This window comes from Pleurodeles waltl, chromosome 6 (genome assembly GCF_031143425.1).
Source record: "Pleurodeles waltl isolate 20211129_DDA chromosome 6, aPleWal1.hap1.20221129, whole genome shotgun sequence".
Lineage (NCBI taxonomy): Eukaryota > Metazoa > Chordata > Amphibia > Caudata > Salamandridae > Pleurodeles > Pleurodeles waltl.
The window spans coordinates 1,647,059,019-1,647,086,494 of NC_090445.1; the positions used below are offsets into that span (position 1 = coordinate 1,647,059,019).

Here is a 27,476-nt window from a genome sequence, read left to right on the forward strand (position 1 = left end):
CCAAAAGTACCACATCAAAGTAGGAACTGGTTGTTAGTTGAGCAGAGGGAATAACCCCTAAAATTCACAGTAAATGCCAAAGGTTAAAGAGAAGACATTGGCAGCAATGTTTTAAGACCTTAACAAATTACTTCTTGGATAACATCATCAGCAGGCTACAATCCATAAATTGCATAACAGCCGTGAAGACCATAACTCACTCACCAAATGAATGTTTAAGAAGTCACAATATTTGTACCAAGACTAAAAAGCAAAATTTGATTAAAGACATCACATAATCAAAACAATTAACAATACTACATTCACAAGGGTAATCTTTAAGATGATTCCAACATAACCAATTGTACCTGTTTCATTAAAGCCGAGGCCATGAGCGTAGCATTGTGTGTTTAATTAACTGTTTATTAAGATGAATACATTTCATTTAAATCCAAAGTCCTAGTCATCAAAGAAAACATATCAAATGTAAACAACTATGCTTAGATGTTGCCTTTTACAATTAGAAAACATGAATCTAACTCTTATTCCCCATAACACATTTTTGCATCCAGAGACAATTGCCAGTTTAGTTACAAAAATAAATGTTGTCCACCCAAAAACAAGCAACAACAAAACAGATACGGGTGTTGCCACCCTCTTTTCACAACAACCTGTCTTTCTAGATTGTTTTAATCTTCTCAAGTGGTGCTTTTCCTGCTTTTAAAGTACTATCTCACATAGAATCAAGTAAACAATGAGTCATTCCTTAAAAGGTACTTACGTGGTTGAAGAAGAAAACCTAAGATCCTGAGAATTTGGTTCACTTCCGCCCCGTTATTGGACCGGTTCATTATTGAAAATCGGTGTTGAACTAATTTAGTTTTTAGGCTGGTTAAATTTCCAAGACAGATCAGCCAGTAACCCAATGCTCTCTGCATATATTATATGTACTGAAGATTATTCTTGGCTTTTGTTTGACAAAGGGATTTTATTGAATCTCCGTAGAGGCAGATTGGATTCCAGAGAAAGGGGGCGTCTTTCAGCTGGTTTGCCTACTTCCTAGAAGTTAAGCATATGACTACAGTCATCTCAGGCTCAGTCTTCATCCCCATGGATATCCACTGAGCTTAATTCCATATCTTTCCTCCGTAGTCTTCATTTACAGTTAGGACTAGGCCTGGGTGGAACTTTAAATTCCACAGGCTTACTTGAAGGAATTTGGTAATTCTAAATTACTCTTGTAATGCAGAATTACTAAAACATTCTGTCATTCCGCTGGCAGAATTCATCTTCAGTGCTTGGTTTTTAAACCGGGCTGGAAGACTGAGCAGTCCCCTTTATGTTTACTGCAGATTAAACTTTAATCTGCAATGATTTCTAAGCACAGAGGGACAGCTCCCTCTTCTGGCCCGGTCCTCTGCATCCCCCTCGGTGCCCTTACAGACTCACAGTATCCAAGGCTTACATTACCCGACTATGTAAGGCCGACAAGGGGCATGCACATCAGTGCAGAACCTTCATCTCCCTTACATACTCCGCATAGGATAGTATAGGGATATGCACTGCAGTGCCTAATACAAATACATTTACAATGCATACTCCTGCAAAGTACATAAGGGGTATGCACTGCAGTGCATTTGGTATTTGGCAGCACTTTTTCTTAACTCAAAATGCATCCTTGCATTCATTTATGGACTCATGGGTGCATTTTAGCTCTAAGAAAATTGTGCCAAATGCCCAGTCCACCCATTGTGGAATTTCACAGGACTTTAATGTAATTTTACAGTTTGATTTGAGTCAAATTCCACCCATCCCTAGTCAGGCCTATGAACATAAGGACCACTGCTTGATATGTGACTTTCCCTTATACCTAAAGATGACAATTTTGGACTATCTGAAGCACAATGTGCATTTGTCGAGGACTGGACACCAGTCACTTAAACCGTAACCCCCCCAAAGCAGCTTTCATGTTGCTCTCTTTCATATCATCCTCAGTTACTGCTCAGCAATGGCTGAATAAGCAGATTCTAGTTTGAATTCCAAGTTCATGTTGTTGTCTTTTGCTGGTTTGCCCGGTCATTACTTGATTAGACCAGGAATTTGCAATATCATAGAAAGAACCTACACCAGTCTTGAATTTTCAGCTCCATTTGCTATTAAACCCTACGTTTCACACTTAAACTGAGGACTGGAAAACTATTAGTCAGATCTTCCAGTGTTTCATGCTTGAAAGCTGGGAAGTGTCTTGTGGTGGTGTAGCCCCAAGTTCTCCATGACCCTTTGTGAAAACTAAGCTGCATGTCACCATGGTCCTAGGGAGAGACAGCAGCGTGTATGATGCCGAACTCCTTCTCAGCAATCAATGCATTGGCCTCTCAGGGATGCCAGACCTTCTTCAGCCTGTCTTGCATTACCTAAAATGTAATACAACCAGGTTGATCACCTTTACTGCACACATACTGGTATTATCTTTGGGTCAGCAGACAGCATAGAACCAAAAAACACTCAGATTGCAGCACCTCCAGTCTGCATGAACCAAATACTCTGGCTCAGTCCAGGTACCGCGGCAATACTGTACAGAATGCATGCGTTTAATGCTATTTGCCCTATAGTTGTTTTTAAAGCTTTCGGACGCCAATGACATGGTTCGAGATATGCAAATATGACCAACTGGTCTTTGGCTGACCCTGTAGTTCAATTGACGTCAATCTATTGAGGTTAGAAAAACAAGATTTAAAAGCATTTGCACTGCATTAAGCAGTTGCAGGAATTACACTGGTCATCTATGAAGATTAATTCAGTCAGGGGAACTTAAATCATCCTTTACCAATGCCACAGATAAACAAGTTATTATAAAACAGTTCTTAAACTACATTCTCTCAAGTAGCCGTAACACCATGGGGTTCTGTGTAACATCCATCCTACAGGGTGAGATGGGCTGCCAAGGGTGGGTGCCTCTCCAGGTAAGCATGAGCAGGTGAACTGCTCCCTCGCTCTTCTGGCTGCCTTACCTACAGAGAGCATGGCTACACTTGCCATCCCGTCTCCTCCCATTCTTTCCTCAGGAGACAAAAGAATAGTGTAGGATACTTACATGTCCAAGAGAATAAATAAAAGCAAACTGTACAAATTACACTCATTATGAAAAGTAAATCCAGGGGGACTAGTGGTAGATGGCCAAATAAGAGAAAGCAAGCAAAAGCACCAAAATGCATATCCAGCAAGTTAATTCATGCACAAAAGATTACCAGAGCTCCCCTGGCGCTGGCGGCCCTGGCAAGAGTGGTGCAGGTCCCAGCTGGGTCCATTGTGCCATCATTTGGGACATACAGTGTACCATAAAGATCGTCAACGTTCATCAGTGGGTAGAGGTCCTTGGTTTCTGCTGGAGACAGGACATATGATTCCACTCCGTACACCTTGCCCAGCTATGAAAGACAGAGAAGTAACAAGACAAATGTAAGATGTAATAAAAGGTATCAAACATTATCTTTTCAAGCGGTACTATAGTTCAATTTTTTGAAATAATGTTTTGGAAGAACAAAAAATGATGGAAGAAGTTTACTGCACCCTAAACTGCACACAAACAGAGACAGAGGTACAGCCCTCTCCCACCCCCTCTAGAAAACCAGAAAAAGCCTTCCAATTGTACTAATAGTTCATGTTTTTAGGTACAATAGAGCACACAATAATTCAAAGGCTACCAAATGCAGTTCAAGTTCAGTTTTGGAAACTTGTCTATGTTCAGGAATAAGTGAGGAAATTAGTGAGTGAGCAAGTAAGATTATCCAAGCGTACGAGAGGGTCTTTAGAAGAGAACTGTTTGTGACCGGGATAGTTCAAGAGAGTTTTCGGTCATCTAGATCTAATCTAATCTAATCTATCTTCACTACACTCACAACAAAAGTGATGCATAGCTTTAGGTTCTCAATGCCCCCTCTATTATTTTGATGAATCCAACATATGTAGTAAATAACACATTAATTTTAAAAGGTAAAAACAAATCAAACTAAGGTTAAGGTTTGAAGCAAGACACAGAGCCTGCTCAGGTAAAGCAGTGGCTGAGATAAAAAGTTGAATTCCCAAACGGTCTGGAGGTAAGACAATATTTACTTCACTATAGTTTCTCTTCTCAGATTAATTCTTTCTTCATAGACCTCTCATTAACATTAGGCATCGGGTCTGCAAACCCCAGGCACAGATTTCTAGAAAGCCCCAGAGAAAATAAAACACTACTTCAAGCAGGTTTTACGACATGGAAAAATGTACTTTTTAGAGTTTGTGAATACATCAATTTTGCACTTTATCATTCTTTTCTTTTCTGTTATTTTTTTGTTGCTCTGCAGTGAAAAGCATTCTGTTAGAAATTGGGTCCCTAGTTGGAAGAGGTATGCACCCTCTCCAAGTAGGGACCACAATCCTAGTCAGGGTAACTCACAACACAGCCTAAATTATCCTGTGCTCACCCTTGGTAGCTTGGTACAGAGCAGGCAGGCTTAACTTAGAAGGCGATCTGTAAAGTATTTGTGTAATAACTCATACAGTAATAGTGAAAATACCACAAAAAGTACTCCACACCAGTTTAGGAAAACAGATAATATTTATCTGAATAAAATAAGACTCCCATGACAAGACTCCGATATGCACAAGTCAAGATATCACTTTTTAAGAAGTTTAGGTAAGTCTTAATCCATAGGGATCAGTGGTTGCATATTATTAACTCACAGTACCTGGGATGCGTAAAAAAGTATGATGCAGAGGGCCGTAGACGAGGTGATGCACTGGAAAATAAAGTAATGCGTCGATTTTTCTGGCACAGTGGAGGTGATGCATCGATTCTTTTGTCGCAGGCAAGGTGATGCTTCGATTTCCAGGTGCACAGCCTTGGCTCCTTACTGCAGTGCAGGGATATTTTAACGCCCAGAGATAATGCGTGGAAAATCTAAATCGTGCTGGGAGGATGAAACTGGGGCAAACTGGAAGGTCAAATTTTGCAGGTGTTGTGTCGATTTTCCGATGCAGTGTATTTTCTCTCTCTGGTGGTCTGTGATGGCCCTGAGACTTAACAGGACACAAGCTCAGTCCAAGCCCTTGGCGATCACTTGTCGGGGAAGGCAGAATCCTTCCAGTAGAGTCAAGGAGTAGCAGGGCAACAAGCAGGACAGCAGTCCTTCCAGAAAGGGAGCCCAGATGAGTCGTTTGGGCAGCACTGCAGTCCTTCTGACAGAGTCCAGTTGTAGGTCCAGAGGTGAATGATTTGGGGGGAGGGGGGGCATAGACCTAGTATATGTACCCAAATGTGCATTTGAAGTGGAGGAGGCTTCAAAGAGTGATTTTGAAGTGCACCAGTTCCCTTTTTAACCCAGTCATGTCTGTCAGGAGATCCTTGGGGGGAGTTATCAGTCCTTTGTGTAAGATCAAGCCAATGGCTTTTGAAGTGTGACAGCCCCTCCACCCTTCCATCCTAGGAAGACCCATCAGCATGCAGATGAATACAGTTGGAGCAGTGTCCTGTGTTTATGGCTGTCTGGGAGGAGTGTACAAGAGAAGCGGTCAACCAGCATAGACAAGATGTGGATTGGAGACAGGCTGAAAGGCACACAGAGCAATAAGTGCAGAGAAATGCCTACTTTCTAAAAGGGGATTTCTAAAATGATAATGATAAATCCAACTTCACCAGTAAGCAGGATTTCTTACTACCATTCCAACCATACCAAACATGACAATGTCAATCCTCTCAGATCAGAAGTTTCCACTTGAAAGTATGTAAGGGAATTTCAAATGCTGGCCTATGAGAGGAGCAGGCTTCACAATAGTAAAAAAAAAATACTTCAGGTGTTTTTCACTAGCAGGACATGTAAAACTTACAAGTACATGTCCTGCCTTTTTTGTACATAGCACCCTGCCCTATGGGTTACCCAGGGCCTACCTTAGGGGTGACAGATATGTAATAAAAGGGGGATTTAAGGCTTGGCAAGCAGTTTTAAATGTCAAGTCGAAGTGGCAGTAAAACCACACACACAAGCCTTGCAAGGGCAGGCTTGAGACATGGTTGAGGGGCTATTTATATGGGTGGCACAATCAGTGCTGCAGGCCCACTGGAGGCATTTAATTTACTGGCCCTGTGAACATTAATGCACTTTACTATAAATAAAATTAAATATGCCAATTGGGTATGAGCCAATGTTTCCATGTTAAGGAGACGGAGCACAAACACTTTAGCACTGGTCAGCAGTGGTAAAGTACGCAGAGTCCTAAAACCAGCAAAAACTAGATCAGAAAAATGGAGGGAGGCAGGCAAAACGTTGGGAGAAGACCACACTAGGGCTGTCAGGTCTAACACATTCCCAACAAAAATCTCTTTTAGGGATGATGGGGCTATTTCCAACAACGTACATAAAAGGAAGACCTATATTTTATACCTTTAAATGGCCTGTCTTCATTTTGTGTAGGAAACTTGGTTGGAAGATGTAGAGACTGTCATTGATAAAGAAATAATTAGAAGAATTTGCTCACGTTCCATTTTTAAATTTACTGCAATGCATTTCCCATGGTACAAGGTAATTAAACCCCTTTCAAAAACGTATCTGTTACTTACAGATAAATTATATTACAAGGTGTCACCCGGTCATCTACCTTTTGGGAATACATATATGGTGTCAGTGAATGGAGCAAGATTGACACTTAATCTTGAGGCCACCTGGCAACACATCTTAATCTCCATGTGGGCTAACAGAGCCTGTTAGATAGGTGCAACGGGCCTGAAGGACACCTACGCTGTGTTAGCCTGAAAAGGTGGCAGAGAAAGACTCCTTCTTTCTCCGTTATACCTCCACTCCTCAGCCTCTTGGCCCTGTGGAGAAGCCCGGTAGAGGAGATTAAAATGAGTGCCTCACTGGTCTGCAAGTTGCCCACAGTGAGGGGATGGCAAAGGAAGACCGCTTCAACCTAACAGAGTGCTGGGACCCCATGTAGCTTCAGTTGAAGAGGAGTGGGCAGTTCTGAGCAGTGACATGGCTTGGGCTATAGGAGGTCCTGGACCACTGCAAAGAAGTTGCTCAACACAGTTAGAGGTGGAATGTAACTGCCCCTAAGTCACAACAACTATGCTGAAAGGCATGTATGTTGCAAATACAAGGGCATGTGTGAGTCTCCTCGCTGGGTTACGGCTGACTGTGTGATTACTGTAATAAGACCCTGCATAATTTTGCTCATGAACCTGCAACGTATAGGTAAGCATGTCTTTCTCGTATGGCAGTATATAAAAACTGATGGAAGCTTGTGTCAATTGTTCTCCTGTGAATGGGTCATACATATGATACCAAGACCTTGGTGGTAGCTATTTTACCAGTGCAGGCCATCTGAATGTAACAGTCTAACAGGTACCTTTTGGGAGGCAATATCTGTGCTTAAAACAGAACTTAAAGTGTGACAAGCCCAGCTATTTCCATTTATCAACCCAGTCATCCACTCTTGTGTGAATCCAGCACCTTGGTAATAAAACCACCCAAAGGAGTACTAAAGTAACCAATTGATGTGTGTAATGGAAAAGAAACATACAGAAAATAAGAAATTATTTCGATAAACATGTTTTGACATTCAACCAACTACCATAGACCTGCTGGGGACTCAAACGATATGTGATATACCTCTCTGGTCCCTGTGGAAGTGTAGCCTACTCTTAAAGAGGTTCTATTGGCAGTTCAAACCTCAAGGATGGCCCTTGAACACACAATTGATGCTGCAAGCATTAACGTCTTATCTACTATGCACAGGCTCTAGGAAGATAGTAAGAGTGGGACTGGCACAACAAGACCTGAAAAAAATGAAGTCAGAAATAAAATAACAAAGATGACACAAAGACCCTCATCAGTAATGCACAGCATATCCATCAGAGGTCTGAAGATGCAGAACAATGCTCCCAAAAGCTTAACATTAGTTTATAGGGTTTCAAGAGCATGCTGAAGGATTCAACATAAAGAACTTTATATTGAGATCTGGATCCAGACAGTCTTGTGACCAAAGAGGTTGTCAGGGTTCTTTCCTGTTGAGGGGGGGTCACAGTACTTCTGATCATAGACCACCTCTAAAGATCTCCTCTAACCCAAAGAGCAATCTTTGCTTAATTCTGAACTACAGCGGATAAGGTGCTCTACTACAATGTGTTAGGCAACTTGTATCAACCGTTTATGAAAATACAAGTGTATTCCTGTTCCATGATTTTACACAAGTGTTTTAACGGCAATGAAGAGGCTATGATCCTGCAAAGAATAAACTAGGGCTTATATACATGATGTTGTTGGGTACATATTTACACTTTACTTACAGAGGGGAAATGTGGGGATATCCACCTACAATCACAGTAATTAAGACATAGCTAAAAGTATCAAAAGTCCTGGGATGAGATGGTAAAATTACTAGAGGAACCCACCACTTTGTTTTGGTACCACATCAAGGGAGCTAGCAGCTGAAAGGTGACACAGCCTGGGACCTATTAGGCATTTCAGACTGGGTTATGTGGCAGATGGGATGAAAGCTTGAATAGTACAAGTGGCTTGAGTTAGTGCACACAATGTACTTTCAATACCTATAGGTATAGGTTTCTCTAGGCAGCCATGCATTTCAGTGGTCCAAAGTTCAAGATCATTCGCTACTTGAGACAAGAGTATAAACTGAAGAAATGAAGAAAGGTGCAGTCTTTAAAATCCATTGCACAAAGAACAATAACCTACAAGACAATGTTTTAAGTCTAAGGACAACATGTTTATTGACTTTGAACTAACATATCCAGGAGAGTGGGCCATCCAATCCACCAATAATTAGCAGGATCTATAAATACAGGTTATGACTGTATTTGGTGGTATTACTAACAGATTCGATCTGTATTAGATAAAGAACTGTGTGTGGAGCGTCTTCTCTTCATTCAAGATTTCGAAGAATTTAAGAGTGCATTTTTGGTCATTGGTGCAGAGAAAGGTTAAACATTTTCTTTCTGCTTTGTCAATAAATAGGTAACTACAGATTAAAACAATTATCAGTTAGCAACAGGCCCATAGAAAAGTTTGATTGATTGAGGGTGTGTTTATAGTCCAGGCGCCTCTTACTGACATCTTAGGCTTAGTAATGACCAACACCACTGGTGTGAAAGATCCAATTCAAGAGGTACAGGCCTGCTGCATCCTTCAGTAGTTGCTTGGGGGCAAGGATTTCAAACTTCTCATAATTGACAATAAGAACAACTTGTAAAACTTTATCTACAGATCTCACCACTTGTTCTGAAACCAGGTTATAAACATACACAAGACTATACAGAGAATTTATCACCCTCAAAATATAGCAAGGTATGAAGGTCTTGTCTTCAATACATCAAACTAGAGCATACACAATGGTGAAATGCTTGCATGCCCACTTACAGACATAAGCCTTTTGTACTCATCCAGTCGCTGTTTGTTGGAGGCGATGAAGAGTCCCCCATTTTGAATCCATCCTGTGTGGAGCCCAGTCTCCTCCTCCAGGTCTCGACTCACCACATTCCGCGTGTGCGCCAACAATTCCACCTCAACATCACTAGGCCGCAGCTGCCAGAGGAGGCCTGGAAGAAATCACAGGAGCTATGTTAACCTGGTTATCTAGGTAACAGTAAATTATTTTACTTACATTCAACTGGCCAATGCCATGCAAGCACTGGTGAACATTCAAAAGATGCTGGAGATTCTCATCCTCTATAATATGCAACCTTGTGCCAGGGGTTTTAGAGAAAGGATCTGCAGACCTTCTATCTATATAGAAGTGCATCAGACAGGACCTTCTTTAACATGCTTACAGTGGTCTTGTCTGTGTGGCAATATTAACTCATTTGTTATGCTTAACCTCTTATCTAGTGACCATTTAGCAGCACTCTAAGCAGAATTCACTTGTAGTCACAAGTTGTTCTTCAATTAGGTTCAGATATAACTTGGCAGGGATCATATACAATATATGCTAGATAGTTATTTGGTCAACATATCTATTTCTTCTTTTCAGTCATTGTTGTTGGGCATAGTCCAGGCAAAATTTAAATTATGTTAGCGTAATGTTACACAAAATTTCTGAAATTACACTTTTGCGCTACAATGTGCAATTATACACAGTTTGTGTCAAAATCTTACTCCGAAAATTAAGGAAGAATTTATTTTAGCAGGAAATGCCCCCTTGCATTTAAAATATTGTGAGGATACATTTCACACAAAAACGTATCACTGAATGACAGATTTACATATGACATGATTCGATGTAATTTTCCAAATATTTTCTGTAATAATTACAAGAAAATAGCACAGACATCATACATCCCTGGTTCAAATGCCACAAGTTGTTTTGTATTTTGAGAAACACTAATAAAATGGCAAAATGAAACATCAGCTGCTTCCATTGGTATGGAGTCACAGTCTAATTTGCAGGGGCAGCTCTTCCATTGGAGCGGAGGAGCATCGCCCCACTTAAAAGCCCCCCAAAGCCCCAGTGATGAAAAATAAAAGGGTAACTTTTTACCCTTCTATTTTTCACTATCCCACCCTGAAACAAGTGTCAGAATGGGGCGGGCCTGCTGAGTGGCAGCAGGGAGGAGTGGTGGGTAGAGGGCTGCCTGTGCACTATTTAAAGTGCACATGTCTCTTTGGTCGGCCATTTTGCAACGGCCAGTCAAGCATGCACACTTTAAACTTCTCAACCCAGCTGTCTTAAGACAGCTGGGTTGAAGGCCAGTGCAGGCCTCCAGTGTGCTGGGGAGTGTCAAGGGAGGCCGATCTCTCCAATCAGGGCGCTGCTCTCCTGCTGGTTTACAGCATGTGAGCAGCACCAGGATTGGTCAAGGGAGTTTGCTTGGGCCCACACTTCAATCTCATCAGAAGCGGTCTGGAGTGAAGATGACGTTGTGCCTGGATTCGGTAAGTGTTTTCATTTTAATTTGTTTGGACACATGCGTATCAACCCATTTGACTGCCCGCCCTCCTCCGTAAATGCCAGCCGTCACTGAATTTAACTGCCCACTGGTGTCACCTTCTCATAATCAGTGCATTACGCACCTATTCATGGCATGATGCTATGCATTGGGGCATTGTGAGTGGAGACAAATCTGTAACTTATTTCCTGAAATGACTGTGGACAATATAAAGAAGAACGTTTGATCATATACATCACTGTTCATTTAAGAGTCCCAAACATCAAAAAAATTGGATGGCCAAGCAAATCAGTTTGTATTGTTTCCTTTAGTTGTAATAATACATCTTATAGTGATGCAAGTAATAGCCTAAAGTACTGTATGCATTTTCAATGCTACTTACACACAACCGCAGTCCTCTTCCTCTTATGACATTGTACTGCCCTCGAAGCACTCGAAAGTATCAGGGAGGAAGTCCTAGGACCACTGAGCCAAGGATAGGATCTAGGACGGGGGACATGGTGGGAACACAGAGACAGGCTACTACCCCTCACACCATCCCCAAGGAGTAGGCAACAAAAGAGGAATAATATAATAATAATCAAAAAGGAGTACTGAAGGCTCACACAACAACGAAGAGAACTGAAGTAAAAATAGGACTAAGAAGACACATGTATCTCATTAATATGAAAACATCTTCACTACAGTAAGAGGACACCTAATATAAGTAAGAGAAGAAGAGGACCACATCAAGCCTCACATAACAAAGCGGAAAAAAAAGATAATAATAAAGATAGGACCAACAAAGGGACAGGCATTGTACTCTGTGGGCTCCACTTCTACGGTAAGAAGGGCAAGAAACACCAACAAGGGGCAGCTGTCTGCTCTCCCCAGGTTTATTGAAACTCACTATACATGACCATAAACTCCAATCACCTAACAGTACCCACCCTACTTCAAAAGCTTCTATAATTTCACAACTGAACCCCATCCCACTCCAAATATAACCTGGACAGGCTACTGGGCACACAGTAGAACCCCCAAACAAAATCTGCCATCTGGATAACCATCCACTGCATGCTCGGAAGCCGCTTGCCCATGTTCCCCCTATACCAATCCATTGTCCCGAATAACCCAGGATTTGCCAATAACACACTGTAGTATAAGGTACTTCACTGCATCTCTGCAGGGGCTGAACTATTAGGAATAGCCACAATGACATTTCCCTACCCTATACCACACTTGAGAGATAAGGCCCAACTCTTGGAGCATCAAATATCCAAACAACCTCTCAAAAAATGCAATGAAAAAGTTCAAACACAACCTACTCAAACAACTTCAGGAGAAACGTATAAGCGATACCCGCTACAAAGCGAGCAACAGCAGCACAAAAACTCACTTCATTTTTAACTCTAAGCGCTCTGCTAAATGGAGAAACATCTTCCTGCTCCTCCCACAAGTTACAAAAATATCAAAATTCCCTGTGGAAATAAACTCATGAGTATCCCCTCCCAAAACTTTAGAGGGGACATCTTCACATTTATCTTCAGGATGGGGAACACACTAATTCAAGCAACAGACCATAATTTCACTATCTTTGACCAACACTTCTCTTAATGTTTCACATCCTATCACAAGATGGCCCTGTCCCACTCACACCACCTCCAATGCTCTGCAGTCCATTAACCTAGAACCTATTCACCAGAGACTACAGCCTACAAATTATACTCCTAGCTCCTACATGCGTGCTTCTTAACTGCAGGTCAGCAGTCAAACACAGAATAGAAACAGCTGAAACTATTCTAGCTGGTTGAATCGACATTGCTTTCCTAGCGGAAAACTGGCTCAGCAAACACACAACCCCTATTCTGGTCTTGCTCATACCTCCGGGCTGTTCCATCATTAGATGGGACAAACCAGGACAAATAAGGGGTGGATTAGCGACCATCCACAAAGAAGATATCCGACTTAACACCCAAGAGAGCACTAACTACTCAGTCTTCGACTACCTCAGAGTTGACCTCATGACAAAAAGCACCACTACTATCACAATCCACACCATCTACCACCCCCTGGTAATGGCACACTCTTCACCGAATAACTAACTGACCTAATCACTCGGTTCTCCATAACTGACTCCAATGACATTTTCTTAGGCAACTTTGACCTTCACTGGACACCAAAGTTTGTAACCTAATAAATTCATGTGGTTTTATTCTGTAAATTCTATGCCAAGCAAAGAAAGCGCTTAGTAGCCCCTCTTCTAAGATTAATTAATCTGCCCCAGTGTCGTACCGCGTACGCTAGCCTCCAGGTGTTATCCTCTATTGAGATGTGCGGAACCTTGGCCAACTTTTTATGCTCCGTATTAAATACAAGAAAGCGCATGGGGGTAGCAATGTAATTTTATCTAGTTTACCCAACGGTTCGTATCTAGGAAATTGTTCTTAAAGAAATTTTAAATATTTTTCATGTACGCATCTTTTTATCATTGTAAATCATTTATATTTTAGTTTATTTATTGTATATTGAAATGTAAAATATTTGATACTTTTATGACTTGTTGAAAGTCGAATAAAGTTTGTACATACATAAACCTAATAAACCTTCTTGAAATCAATTACCTCAAGCAACTCTGCAATGAACAGCCACAGAACAAAGGTTCTACTCTAGATGCGATAATTACCAGATGTGAGCTTGCCTTCCTTCAATACATCAGGCTGATAGACTGGTTGGACCACCATCTAATACTGTTCAATGACACAGTCTTCCCCAGATCTGAACTAGCCACTTCCAAAACTCCACACAATGGGCACAGAACATCAAACATATCCCTCTAACAGAGCTGGAATCCAGGATCAGCACCCAATTACAATCCCGACCTCTACTTCACACGGTAGAAGACCTTACTGCCCATTATAGCTCAGCAATGACAGATGTTCTTGATCGATTAGCCCTGCTCAAACTTAAAAGGTCTAGAAAAACCTTCTCTAGATCCTGGTTCAACTCAGACCTCAAAGAGAGGTGGCAATTAAGACTGACAGAAAAGTTATGGAGACAGAACCCTTCACTGGCACACCCAGCACTCCTCAGATCAGAAGAGCTCTCCTACAAGAAAAACATCTTTGGTGAAAAAGTCACGTTCTTTTGCAATCAACTTAACAGACTGAGTTAGCTCTTCAACATAATAAAACAACAAACTACCCTTGCCTCCCAACACGAAACAATAGCCACAAATGATCTCTGTGAAGAGATAGCCAACTTCACTGACAAAGTTGCAAAAAAATAAAAAACAAAACAAAACGAACAATCCATTATCCATGACGCACGTCTGTCTGCCCAGCCCACCTACCCCATTGATACACAAACCACCAAGAAAACTCCTCCCCAAGACTCAAGTAACAACTGAAATGCCACGAAAAAGGTTTCAGACAATCATAATCCCCTACAACTGAAAAACAATGTTAAGTGGACAGATTTTAAACCTATGACAGAAGGTGAATTCTTAAAAATAATCGCAAACCTAGAGCCCACATCCCACACTACTGAGCTCCTTCCTTCCTCCCTAGTACAGAACTTCAACGACATCATTTCTCCGTTTTGGACCAAAATCATCAACGCCTCTCTCACATCTGGTCGTGTACCTGACTCCGTCAAACTTGGCCAAGTCACACCCATTCTCAAAATAACAGGGGCAGACCCTAATGACCTCAATAACCTCAGACCTATCACCAACCTCTCCTTCCTAGCTAAAACAACTGATAACTGTGTCCTACTACAACTCAACCAACACAGAGAATTTCAACCTACACAACACATTCCAATCTGGATTTAGGAAGGGATGTAGCACAGAAACTGCTAAGCTCAACATATCAGATGGCATCCACAGATCCTTAGATGAAGGCAGCTCCTGCCTCCTAATCCTACTTGACTTATTGGCACCCTTTGATACAGTAAATTATCAAACTTAACTTAAGACACTCAAGAACCACACTGATAGTCTTGAGTTGGTTCACGTCCTATCTCCAACCTCGTTCTTAACAAACAAAAATAAACAGTTGTCTTTTGAAACCTGCTCCAGTTCAACAAGGAGTACCACAAGTCTCAATCCTCTCTCCAGCCCTATTTAATCTCTTCATGGAACACCTTACAGTTATTCTGAAACAAGCAGGCATCAGATATCACCTATATGCTGATGGCATACAACTATGATAAAATAACATCACCCAGAGACATCTGTCATCCCAATGCCACTTAAACAAGATACAAACCTAGCTAAACTCCAAGCACCTAAAGCTGAACCCCAACAAGAGTGATCTACTTTTCCTCTCCCCTAAAAATAAACCCTTGCCAATTCAAAAATGTCAGAAGAGTCTGCACGCATTAAACTGTTCTCTTTCACTTTCCAACTCCATAAATTCCTTGGTTATCACCTTAGGCAAAAACATGTCAATGTAGGAGCACATCAACAACTCAGCCAAAGAAGCACTCTACACAATAAAACATCCCAGCGAAATCAAACTGTTAATTCTCCCTGAAGATCTTAAGACAGTGGTACAATTACTAGTCCTCTCGAAACTTGCCTACAGTAACTCCATCATCACTGGAACCCCAAAAAGTCACCTTGCGCCATTAAAAGCAATTCTCAACGTGCCTGCCAAACTCCTCACAGGAATCAAATGGTTTGACTACATCTCACCTGCCCTCAATAGTCTCATTTGGCTTCCCACTGAAGGTAGATGTACCTTCAAGTCAGCTTGTATCGCTTACAAATCCTTCATATAAAGAACCCCAAATACCTAGAAGTCAAACTATTGAGCGGGAAGAAGCTGGGCACTGAGAAGCACCAACTCACTTCTTCCCATTCCTCTAAGCTGAAAAAGAGATCATCCCGGGCACACTCATTCTCAGGAAATGCTCTGGTTTGGAACTCTCTCCCAAAGAATCTCCACTGTAAGCCCTTCTTGCTTCAAATGAGACCTCAAATCTCTATTGCTAAACAACTACTTTAGCACACTCTCAAGTTGAAATTTGCTTCTCTAAGATCCAACCCACGCGACATGAGGCTGTGTGTCACTCTTCTCACGCGCTCAGTCTCTAAACTGCCACCAAGTTGATGCTGTATTTATATACTCGTTACCGTTTTTGATTACCTTAATAATGTATTGTTCTACACTCATATTGTTGATTGCTTCTGACCCACCCGAATCCATGCATGTAGTTCGAGTACATTTTTCACACAACATGTTAAGTGCTCCGATACCTCCGGGTCTAGTTAGCACTATATAAAACTTGAAAATAAAAATAATTAATTAATGGCACACTAAGGAATATCGACGGTATAATCGGACTTTTCCAAATTGTGTCCAAGGCTATGTTGACCTGAAACTTTTTCCCTCCAAAATACAAGTAATAAATGTCTACGCAGCCAAACATTTCATATGACAGGCTTGCGTGCTTTTTTCTATTCCACGGAATGCAGTGGTATACCAACATATATTTCTTAGGGACCTGTGACATGTCGAAAATGTTTCACAGGTCGTGTAAAATATAGTTTCATCATTATAATGAAAGCCTGAAAATAGCACACAGAGCTTTACCATTTGAAAGCACAAGGACTACGCAGCAATTTATAACAAAAACATTCAGTAACGTTATCTGAAATATGAATCAAGAAAAGAAATGTGAAGTGGCACATTCTCTGGCATTATTTTGATCCATTTAAGCCAGAAACATTTGTTGAAACCTGCAAAGGATTAGGCAAATGATGTGGTAAATATGGTGAATCCCTACTTAGGTCATAGAGGCTGCAGACACAGAATTTCGTAATTCTTCTGGCCCTCGCCAATGACCATTAGTTCATGAACAATGTATTAATGAAAGGTAAACAAAACCTGAACAGTCTTCTTCCAGTCATTTAGTTCTCATTGTTAGCTGTAACTCAATAATCTGAGTTTCTTAATAGTACACAGGCTATTTTCTTCTAACATTCTTAACTACAGAATTAAGTATTGCTTTCTTTTTTTTACTGCATGCAATCAAACATTTGACTTCAGAATTTGAATTTTTATTTTCAATGGAAGTGTTCCCGTTTGACAAAAACAGGCCTTTCAAGCTTTGTAGGCCAAAGTAAACATGCAATATAAAAGTTACATAACAGAGAACAAACAATGTGGGCCTACACTGACTGCTTGTGTTTCTGGCCTCATGCTTGATTGAGGTCACCAGAAATGATTAAACGTTACTGGCATTATGCAACATTTAACCATTGTAAGCATTTAATTTGAAACATTGTAGCGTGTACACTTTAACTATTGAATTAAATCATATGTGCAAAGTTTGGGTGGTGAAAACATTTAATATTAACAGTCATCTAAACGAACTGGCATCTAAACTAGCCAGTTTTAAGCCATTCCTGTCCCTTTTTAGTGGAACACATACATGTAAATCCTGTACAGCTGACACTGCATTCAAAAACATCAAGATATGTAACCACAGTGTAAAGTTGGTTCGAATATTTAGCTCTGTGAATGCGAAGGAATTTTAAATTGGAAGCTAAAAATTAAATTGCCGTACTCCCTTACTAGGTCGAGTGCCTAAGCGCACTGGCCTGCTGTAATCTATCTTTGGGCTTTTAAACACTCCCGCCGCACACCCATCAATGTCACTCGTTCATGGGATTGCCATTCAGAAATCCTTTGTTATGATTGGTGAATGCTTTACGTTTGTCCCTCCTTCGGGCAGTTTTGTTATCACCTTGGCCATTGACCCTGTTACATGGATAATTGAGCATTTGCCAATATCTTTGACTATTTTACTTTTAATTTTCAGTTTATGTGGTAAGAAAAGTCCAGTTAGGAATTTACAAAGCAAATAGCTCTAACTTGAGCAAATGTGAGACCCACTGCCTTGCAAATGCTTGTTAATTGAGGGAGCACGCCAAAGCACAGTAAACAGAATCTATTACGGATGATCGGCCTCAGTTGAAGCAGCACTAATAAGCGCCGATAAAAGGTAACAAACAGCCTTTGGAGCAAAAAGACTAAGTGATATGCTAGGGTCTTTTTTCACTTTTGTTTGTTTGTTAGTAAAATATTACATAATTTAAGTGTTTCTTAGGTGAATACCTATTTCTATATTCTTGTTTCAAGGTTTAAGATCGGGCACCCTTGGAAATCGCTACCATATATTTTATGTATCCCTACTCCACTTACAGTATTGATAATGAAGTGTTAGGATATCCATAGCTTAAAGGAGCAGACAGAGGCTGCATCCCCCTATTTCAACGCTGCAAACCATCTAACATAATAAGGTAGGCTGGCGGAGATTGGTATCAGTGGTGTGGCTCTGGATCGGCTTGGTTCTTTTCTTGAAGATAGGGTGCAAACAGTGTCAATGGGGGGGCTTTACATCTAAATCTTTCCGCTTACCCGGTGCTGTCCCTCAGGGATCATCCCTGAGCCCCACATTGTTTAACATTTACCTGACCCCTCTACTGGGCTTGATCAGATCTTTTGGCTTTAAATCTATCACTTATGCAGATGATGCAGAAATTGTTCCACTTCAGGAACTGCATGCTAGTCATTGTAGCCTGGATGAGTTCAGATTGTCTGAATAAACTTGGATAAGAATGAAATAATGTTATTTGGTCATCCAACTGGTGGCCGCAGTCACTTGATTCTCCTCTATTCCGGTGACGAAGATGCAAAATCTGGGGGTGTTCTTTGACCCTGGTCTTCCTTTTTCTGAACAAGCAAACCACCTGACATCTTCTTGCTTTTTTATTATATAATTGGTCAAAAAAATCCTTCCATTTATTCTGCAAAAGATGCAGAACATAGTGGTTACATCCCTAATTCACTCTAAGTTAGACCATTGCAACGCGTTGTACGCAGGCGCTCAAAGAAGGATTTTGGACAAGCTTCAGAGGTTGCAAAATGCAGCAATACGTACCCTACTACACCTTAAAATATACAACTCAGTCTCTTCAGCATGACGTAATCTTCACTAACCACCAATAAAAATAAAAAAAAGATTGTCTTTTAAATCTCTGTGCATAACACATAAACTCCTCTTCTCTAAGGGTCCCTGCACATTAACTGAGCGGATTTATTGGTATACCCCGCAAGCTAAACTCAGGTCTGCAATGGCCAAGAAGCTTTCCATTCCAAATATTCAAAGAGCATCATGGGGAGGTAGAAGTTTCTCTTTCACAGCCTGCAGGCTGTGGAATCAGATGCCAGATCAACTCAGGGACCAGCCTCACTGTCCGCTATTCAGGAAGCAGTTGAAAACTTGGCTTTTCACTTTACCACTATGAATTCTTAGGCATAGGTTTTCCTTTTCCAGCTGGTCACTCAGTTTCTCTGGTGGTAGCGCCGAGATGCCCTCGGGCAGTTGTGTGCTTTATAACTATTAAATCAAATCTATGTGTCCTCTTCAGTAGAAATCATTACTGGCTTTTATAGATGATATGTTTCAATTATGTCATCATTGATCTCTGAATGAGGAATGCTAATATGCCAAATCAATAAAATGTTGTGGATTTATTTAGCCAAATGATTACCTGAAATTTGGAAATGCCTAAAGCAACCATTTATGTATTTTACATGGTTAGTGACTAGGTGAATGCTGGCACACATTCTCCACTCGTTGCATTTCACCATCAAGTCCCGCTTGAGGAATGGGAGATCAATCACTGCAAACTGACTTTGGGAATGTCCATGCAAGCACTCAGCAAGAGGGCACGTGTGCTAGACATGGGCAGAAACAATGCTAGAAGTTGGCCATGGCCAAATAAGGAAAATGTTTGGTACCTTCCTTTTTTTTTTTTTTTTTAAACACAAATTAAGCACAGTAATCCGTTTAGTGTGTCAGCATTGCTTCAGGTTATGGAGTCCTTCATACGCAAGCACTAAAGCCGTCATTCTCAAAGCTGCTACAATTGTATCATTTTATGAGAGTACAATTGGTTTGTTTGTAACCCACTTAAGTAACAATGTTGCAAGCATTACTCGTCTGCACCACTAACATGGAGCATTATTCCTGTGTACTACTTAATATATGGCAACGCGATTCCTAGCTGTTGTTGCGTAGAGACACATGACTGAGCATGCATATCTTGGCACTCTAGCGCCTTTCTTTTTGAGCATCTTGCATACCTACCTTGGTAGTTTCCTGTCTGTACTTCACCCTTCAGCATACACTACCTGTACCGTGCCAGTTTGAGGCACACCTCAGGAGGGCATTTGCAGAAGGCAATCATTGTCTAGAAGCCCCAGAATGTCTCACTCATTGCCTCACTGGTGAGCTACAGGACTCTTATCACAATCAAATGTGCAGTCAATGCCAGAGTGAAACCAACACTTATGGTTGGCCATGCATGAACCGTGGATGTCCATGGGTTATTTATGAACCTAGAAAGGAACTGTGGCTGTTCTGCTCTATGTTATTTATTAGACCTATAATTTCGAGCTCCGCCTACCAAATGTTTTTACTTATCACTGAAGTACTGTCAAGGTGAAATAACCTACTTTTTTTACTTGAATAAACATTTACTACAAACAGTTGCTTCAGCTGGTTTCCAAATGTCCCTAGGATATTGTTTTCTTCCCACGTAAGCTTTAGTGTTGGCAACTGACCTCTGGGTCTCTTTAGATTTTAAATTATGACAAAGTGATGCCTTACAGAAACACACTATGGGCCTTGGCAGAGGGAATTAATCTGTCACAAATGTGACAGATATCCTGCTCGCCACATTACAAGTTCCATTATATCCTATGAAACTTGTAATACGGCAGACTGGATATTCATCACGTTTGTGACGAAGTAATCCCCTCTACCAAAGTCACAATCAGGCCCTCTATCTCTCAGGATTATTCCCTAGATTACAGTACCACATTCGGTCACCAAACTGCTACCTTCACAGGAGGAATGTATCACAAACACATGAAAATATGCATGACTGGTCAAGTGGTTATACACAATAGTATATCTAAATTAATGCTTCCACAATATCAGATATGTTTATTTAAGATTCATCTATTCTCAAATTTGTCATAATTTACCTCTGGAGGCATTCAAAAGAGTCATGTTATGTCCCAGTTGTTTCAAAACCCTGAGTGAGGATACCTGGTTTTCCACAAAACCCCGAGTTACGGTATCTAGTTTCCCACAAAACCCTGAGTGACAATGGCCGTTTTCCCTCAAAGCCATCAGGTTTCTACACAAAGTCCTAGCATTCAGCAAGCATGAGCAATATAAGAAGCAATACTCCAAAAAAGTAAAGAAAGGAAATTAATGCAAGATTACACAAGCTGCAGTACTAAATTTGCAACTTGAACAAATTAATGCAATCATAAATAACATGCAACATGCCAAAGTTGTCGCATTTAGCTACTTCTCCAAATGCAGGGGTTCTCAGTATGCTCTGTTTGGAGAGAAAACAAGCTTGTGAAAACGAAAATGTCAATATCATCTGCTGGTGTGGAATTTCCCCATTTGACTTGTACAACTCTGGCGATGGTTAAAGGGTGGCGGCTGGTAATTTTAGGAAGGGGGGGTGGTCAAGAAGCATTCATTCACATGCACATCAATTCACAACACTCATCAACATTCAAGCATACACGTATGCACCAAACATTCATTTAAAAAACACACACACACACACACACACCTTCAGCTCAGAGGTCCCAGGAAGGTTGGGACTGCTGCCTTCCCTCTCTGGCTGACCTTAGGTCAACCAATGAAGGAAGGCTGCAGTCCCAACTTTGTCACAAAGTGGGATGGCTTCAGTGAGACTCCTGACCCCACCCCACTCAGTGACGAGGTGTCGCTAATTGGCACTCGCCCAGGGAGCTACAGGGCTTAAACCTGAAGCGCCCAGGTCGGAGTCAATGAGTGACGCTTTCCCTTGTCACCAAGGGGGAGGGCCTCAAGGCACCTTTGTTAAGCCGAGGAGGTCACGCCCATAGGAGCTGTGACCTCTTCAGACCAGTAAAGTTCAGCTCAGGCAGCCAGGAGTCTGAGCAAATCACACATGTCTTGCTCCTGGCTGCCTGAGCTGAACATGAAGAGTGTCTGTCAGGCTGATCTTTGCTCAGGCACTCTTCGTGAGGGACAAAAGGTGGAGGTATACGACCCCTCTGCCCTAAAGGACAGGCCGCGGCTGGTTAAGCCACTACTTGATCACAGCTAATTCTCTAGGGTCTTCCCTACACTAAAAATTAACACCCTTTGATGGTAAGACCATTGTGGCCTCTAAGCTTCTTCTACAAAAGATGCCCTCCCATGCCCCTACGTACCTGCTGTGTGCCAAGTGGTCCCTGATGTTAGACGGTCCCTTTCCAGTAGGACCACGTTCTTGACTCCAAGCTTGGCTAGATGGTAGGTGGTTTGACATCCTAGACTCCCCCCGCCAACCACGACCACCTCTGCAGATTTGGGGAGCCCTTTGGTTGGTCCCTTGGCTTCAGTGCTTTCTTCTTTTAGGGTTTTGGTGTATGGGACGCTCTTCTCAGATGTCTGGCTCACACTAGTACTGGAGTATCTGACATTCCGCCTTATTGCAGGTGTCCTACAGGAAACAGCTTTTAAAAAAGCCCATCTCAGAGGGGACATGATGACCTGGGATAACAAAAGGAATGTGAAATAAGAATATTCAATAGAAATCATACCATGTGAAAAAAACATACTGATCCACTTTGAATTTTACAGAGGATACATAAAAATAGCCAACAAGTTATGCAGTAACATTCATTTTTTACATAATAATCAAGCATGTTTACATCAAAAAACAAAAAAAAGAACTACCTACATAAGCTGTCAGTCAATTTCACCGAATAGTTGCAGTTTGAAAAAAGTTATTTCAGGGAAAAAATGTTTTTCCTTTAGGCTGCAGAGATGTAACATAATATGTTTTGTTTACTACACTTTCCTCCTCTGTTCCCCTCATGTTACTTTTGAACTTTTTGTTGTTTATTTAGGGTGCGCCAACAGCAAAATAATAAATCTTCAACTGTTTCAAATTTTCACTACAGATGGCAACACACTGACATCTTTAGGGGCGCCATACATTACTTCTCTAATGCAAAATGATGTAAATATGCCCGTATGAAACTGCATAAACTTACTTCTGTCACATGTTTCATAGGGAGTTAAAATTGTAGAAAACAGTACAAGATTCACAATCTCTAGGACAGAATTAACTCCAGCCAGCAGTTCCAGAAATTCACAATGACTTTGTACGAAGAAAATCTTCAGACTATGGTTTTCAGTGGAGCTTGTTTTTAGGTGCATCTGCAAGGACTCGCTTGGACTCCTGGGTGGGATGAATGAGCTGAGGATCCCCTGTCCATTCAGCCCCAAAAGCAGCAACTGATCAGTCAGTTCACCGTGACTGAAAGAAAGCAAGTACTGATTCTTTTTGAGAAGCAAATAAGACAAAATCTATCCATGGTAAACCCTGTGCCCCACTAATCCATGATCTAGTTGATCATTGTCAATTGCAGCTCAACATGCTTTGATTACATATTAATTCAAGTAGACACTCACCTCATTAACTGCATTACTTTGTGTCCACCTTGTCATGGATGGATACAACTTAGGGCCTAATTACAATCTTGGCAGATGGAATATTCAGTCACAAAGGTGACTGATATTCCGTTCACCGGATTAGGATTTCCGTAGGATATAATGGAATCGTAATACAACAGACGGGATATCTGGCACATTTGTGAAGGAGTAACCGCATCCTCCAAGATTGTAATCAGGCCCTTAGCGAGCTGGCGAAAGCATGAAAAGAACACACAGTGCATAGTACATTAGCTTCAGGAAGGGATCCAAGATTCTTCTGTGGAACAGAGGCGTGTTCATTATTTGCTTTTGAGATCCTAGGAAATGCAGTTCTGTAAACAGTTTCTTCCTCCCTTTTCAGAGAATTGGGTCTGAAAGTACGTGGTGTGTAATATTAACTAAATATTTAACTTTTATGACTATGATGATACCTTTTATCTTTTACTCCGTTACATTTTGGCCCCACTTTTTCTAAATCTTTCTTCGGATTAGTTTCAGCCATGGTTCAGGTTGTCTTGTACTCTTCCCCACTATCTTTCCATTTCAAAGGAGGTTAAAACAAAGTGGAATATTTTGGTAGTCCCTTTTGAAATGCTCTTGTGTCTCCACCTTGAATGCAGCAATCTTCACTCTTACCCTACCCCCAGGTGTTACAATTATTTTATCTGTTAGGTTCCACTAGTACAGAAGCCTTTTCTTTAAACCTAGTTAAGATGCACTTTATTTCTATGTAGGTTTTCCAGGGATTGCAATCTGGGAGAGGCATCATAGGCTCACTGCAAATGAATCAATCTAAGTAAAGTCCAAGCCCTGTCAAGTTCCCAATGTCCATGCATAAATAGCGGCTGCAATCCAGGATATTTATTTGTATCCTGGGACATGCAACCTTGTTTATCCCATTATAAAACTAGGACTACATGTCCAGAATGTAAAGGAAAAAAATGGACAGAATTGGTAGGCACACATGGACTTGGAGAACTTGGCAGGGACATAAAGCGATTTGTTGAAAGAAAGTCAAGGACTGCAAAACCTGGAGAAGTGACGTCCCTTAGCAATTATATGTATTAAATAGCATGGGACAGCTCCTGTAGATCTAAATGTGTTTTTATTTTATTTTCAGTTATCCTATATCATACTGAAGTCCAATTGCTGCTGTCTCAAAAAGCTTCTGTTTTGACATGAACTTTTTCTTTCAGTCAGTCCAAGGATATAGATTTACAATCCTTGCTTAAGTCTGCCAGACTTACAGTATGTTTTCTCTCATTAGCTATATGTGGACAACAGGATAATTGCCAAAGAGGCATAGATACCCAAATAAGTGTAAAAGATGTTATTTCAGACTTTTACACAATTACTGAAAAGCATCCCTTCGTCCACCCCAGGTTCCCAAGGGGTTCCTGATGGGACGGTAAACAGTTCAGGTGGCAAGAGTCCAGCTCCTTTCTTCCACAGGTCTATAATCTTCATGGGCCTCCTAGCTCACTGACCCAGGAAAGAGAAAAGCAACACAAAGCAGGAGGTTAGAGAGGGGTCTTCCTTCATACCCATCCCTCTATCCTAATAGGAGGGCTTGCTTTTGGCTTCCGTTGTCGTAGGTGAGCACATGTATTTTGGCACAATTCAACACACTTCACAATCATAACACCGCTGTACACTTGACAAAGGCCTAATGGCACCTCTATTCTGGAGAGCAAAATCGGTGATGTATGAATCTCTACCAATTATGTCTTCTCCCCTCCCTTTCCTAAGGGAGTGCCATGGATCTTACCTGCAAGCTGCCTTTGATTTAGCTCCGCCTTGCCTGGCTTTTGCCTCCGCTCTGTCTGACCCCAGGGATCTTTGCAGGTCATAAAGTAGCGATGAAAGGAGCCCTCCTGCCTTGCCCCAAAATCTTAGGTTCACAGGGCAAGAGGCTTGCTATGTGGAGGAAGCAGCTTTCCAGCCCATGATACCTTGACTTGTCCTCTCACTCAATGATATTACCCATGCTTTCCCATGAGTTCCCAGGACGTGCGGCGAATGAGCTTTGATAATCATGAAAGCAACTGGAGGGATGCTCCATTGACCTTATGGGCACATGGTGTGAATACACTTTGCAGGGCACAAAGAATGTGTGTAATACAGCCGATTATTTTGTACAACTTCTGGATGACTCACGTTTGCATGAAATAAGATGCAAATCCTCTCCCACCTTATTCACTGTGGTATAAATGCATCTTCAGATGTAAAATGTATTACTTTTTGGTCACAGTTTACCGTGGGTACTGTTAGAAATTCGGTCTCTAGTTGGCAAGGGTATGCACCCTGTCCAAGTAGGGACCACAATCCTACTCAGGGTAAGTCAGATACACAACCTAAATTAACCTGTTCTCACTCTCTGTTAGCTTAGCACAGAGCAGTCAGGCTTAAATTAAAAGGCAATGTGTAAAGAATTTGTACACCACAATTACAGTAACGCAAAGAAAGGACACTACAAACAAGACTCCACACCAGTGAAGACAATAGTCTTTATTTGTTTAATATCAGACCAATGTGATAAGAATTCAATCAGTGTTTCAGCGTTAAGCTCAGACTTAGTGGGAATCCCAGTGCTTAAGATGTGGACGCTCCCGCTTAGGGAATTATGGTAATGTATCATCTGTCGGGGGGGGGAACCACACAAAATTGTTTCAGGTGCGGTCCTTGGACCCAAAGAAAGGAAAATCTACAGTGACAAACTCCTTCTGTCCGTACGGGTACAGTCCCTTAGTACCAGGGAGACCAGCGCAGGGCAACAAAGCAGCAAAACAACAGCCTAGGGCCTGGGCGCGGCTTCGCTAGCGGTACGCCCACTCTGGGGCTGAGCAGACCACACTGCTCCTCTCAACACCGTACTTTGTTGGTGTTGGGCCATCATGGGGAGTAGTACTTGACCCTGGAGCTGATCCGAATATGTCGCTGGGGGTCTTACCCTCAAGTGGCTTGGACATGGCTTGAGCAGGAAGTTTCCCATTCGGTGGCTGGGCCCCACCCACAGTCGGCTTCACGGAGGCTTTGGGGTTTCTAGGCAACACTCAGATTTCAAAGCCAGGGTTTTACAGAAGCCAGCGAAGGCAGAAATGCTTCAACACATGCTGAGGGGAAATCAGCTAGGAAGCACATTGAATGTGCCAGGTGCACAAATCATGCACTGCCCTACAGTCCACAGGGAGATCAGAAGCTCAGGTCCTCATTAAAGCACACTGCTGCGGGGCTCAAAAAGGGCAGAGTCCCAGGGCAGTGGTGCACCGATGAAATCTTTTGTGGCCCTGAGCTTTCTAAACAAGAGGCAAGTTTGACAAGCCCTCAGAGTTCTTGGTAGTCAGAGGTTATAGAGGGCACCTTCAGTTATCCCTCACTACAGAGGTAGCACGCAACACAGCACAGCAAGATGCAAAGTGGCAGTCCCTCCTGGCAGTAAAGCAATCAGCAGGCCAACACAGCAAAGCAATTGGCAAAGTGGCAGTCCCTCCTGGCAGGGCAGTTCCTCATAGTTGCAGAGTCTCCTCAGGACCCCAACGTGTACTAGTTTGGTGGGGTTTAGGGCCCAATACTTATACCTAAAAAGGCCTTTGATGTAGGGGAGACTTCAAAAGAGTTCTCTGAAGTGCACAAGGCTCCATTTCATGCTAGCCCTATCTGCCAGGCTACCTGTAGGGAGTAATTAGTCCTTTGTGTGGAGAGAGGACACCACTTATAGAAGTTTAAGTGTGAATCTAACCTTCTTCTGTCCAGGAAGACCCATCAGTATGCAGGCGCTGCAGAGTGTCCTGTGTTTGTGGCTGGCTAAAGGGAATTCAAAAAGTGTAGCTGTCACCCAGACCAGTCCTGCCGTGTATTCGGAGACAGGCTAAGGCACAGAACAGTAAAAGTAAGAAAATGACAACTTTCTATAAGGGATGTTTTCAGACTTACAATTTAAAATACACCTTCACCATGGGTTGTGATTTTAAATTGCAAGTCAAGAGACACTTAACTCCATATTTCT

At 41.8% G+C, this 27,476-nt stretch overlaps 1 protein-coding gene across 2 annotated transcripts in view; it reads right to left on the reverse strand.

Moving 5' to 3' along the window:
* SARDH (sarcosine dehydrogenase) overlaps window positions 1–27,476 on the reverse strand; it is a 460,574-nt gene that overhangs the window by 420,356 nt on the left and 12,742 nt on the right. For both annotated transcript variants that reach the window (XM_069241559.1, XM_069241560.1), the window contains exons 2-4: window positions 22,201–22,522; window positions 9,393–9,571; window positions 3,228–3,407 (exon numbers count right to left, since the gene is read on the reverse strand). In XM_069241559.1, the coding sequence (XP_069097660.1) occupies window positions 3,228–3,407; window positions 9,393–9,571; window positions 22,201–22,516 (675 nt within the window). In that variant the 5' untranslated portion in view covers window positions 22,517–22,522. The remainder of the gene's footprint in view (window positions 1–3,227; window positions 3,408–9,392; window positions 9,572–22,200; window positions 22,523–27,476) is intronic.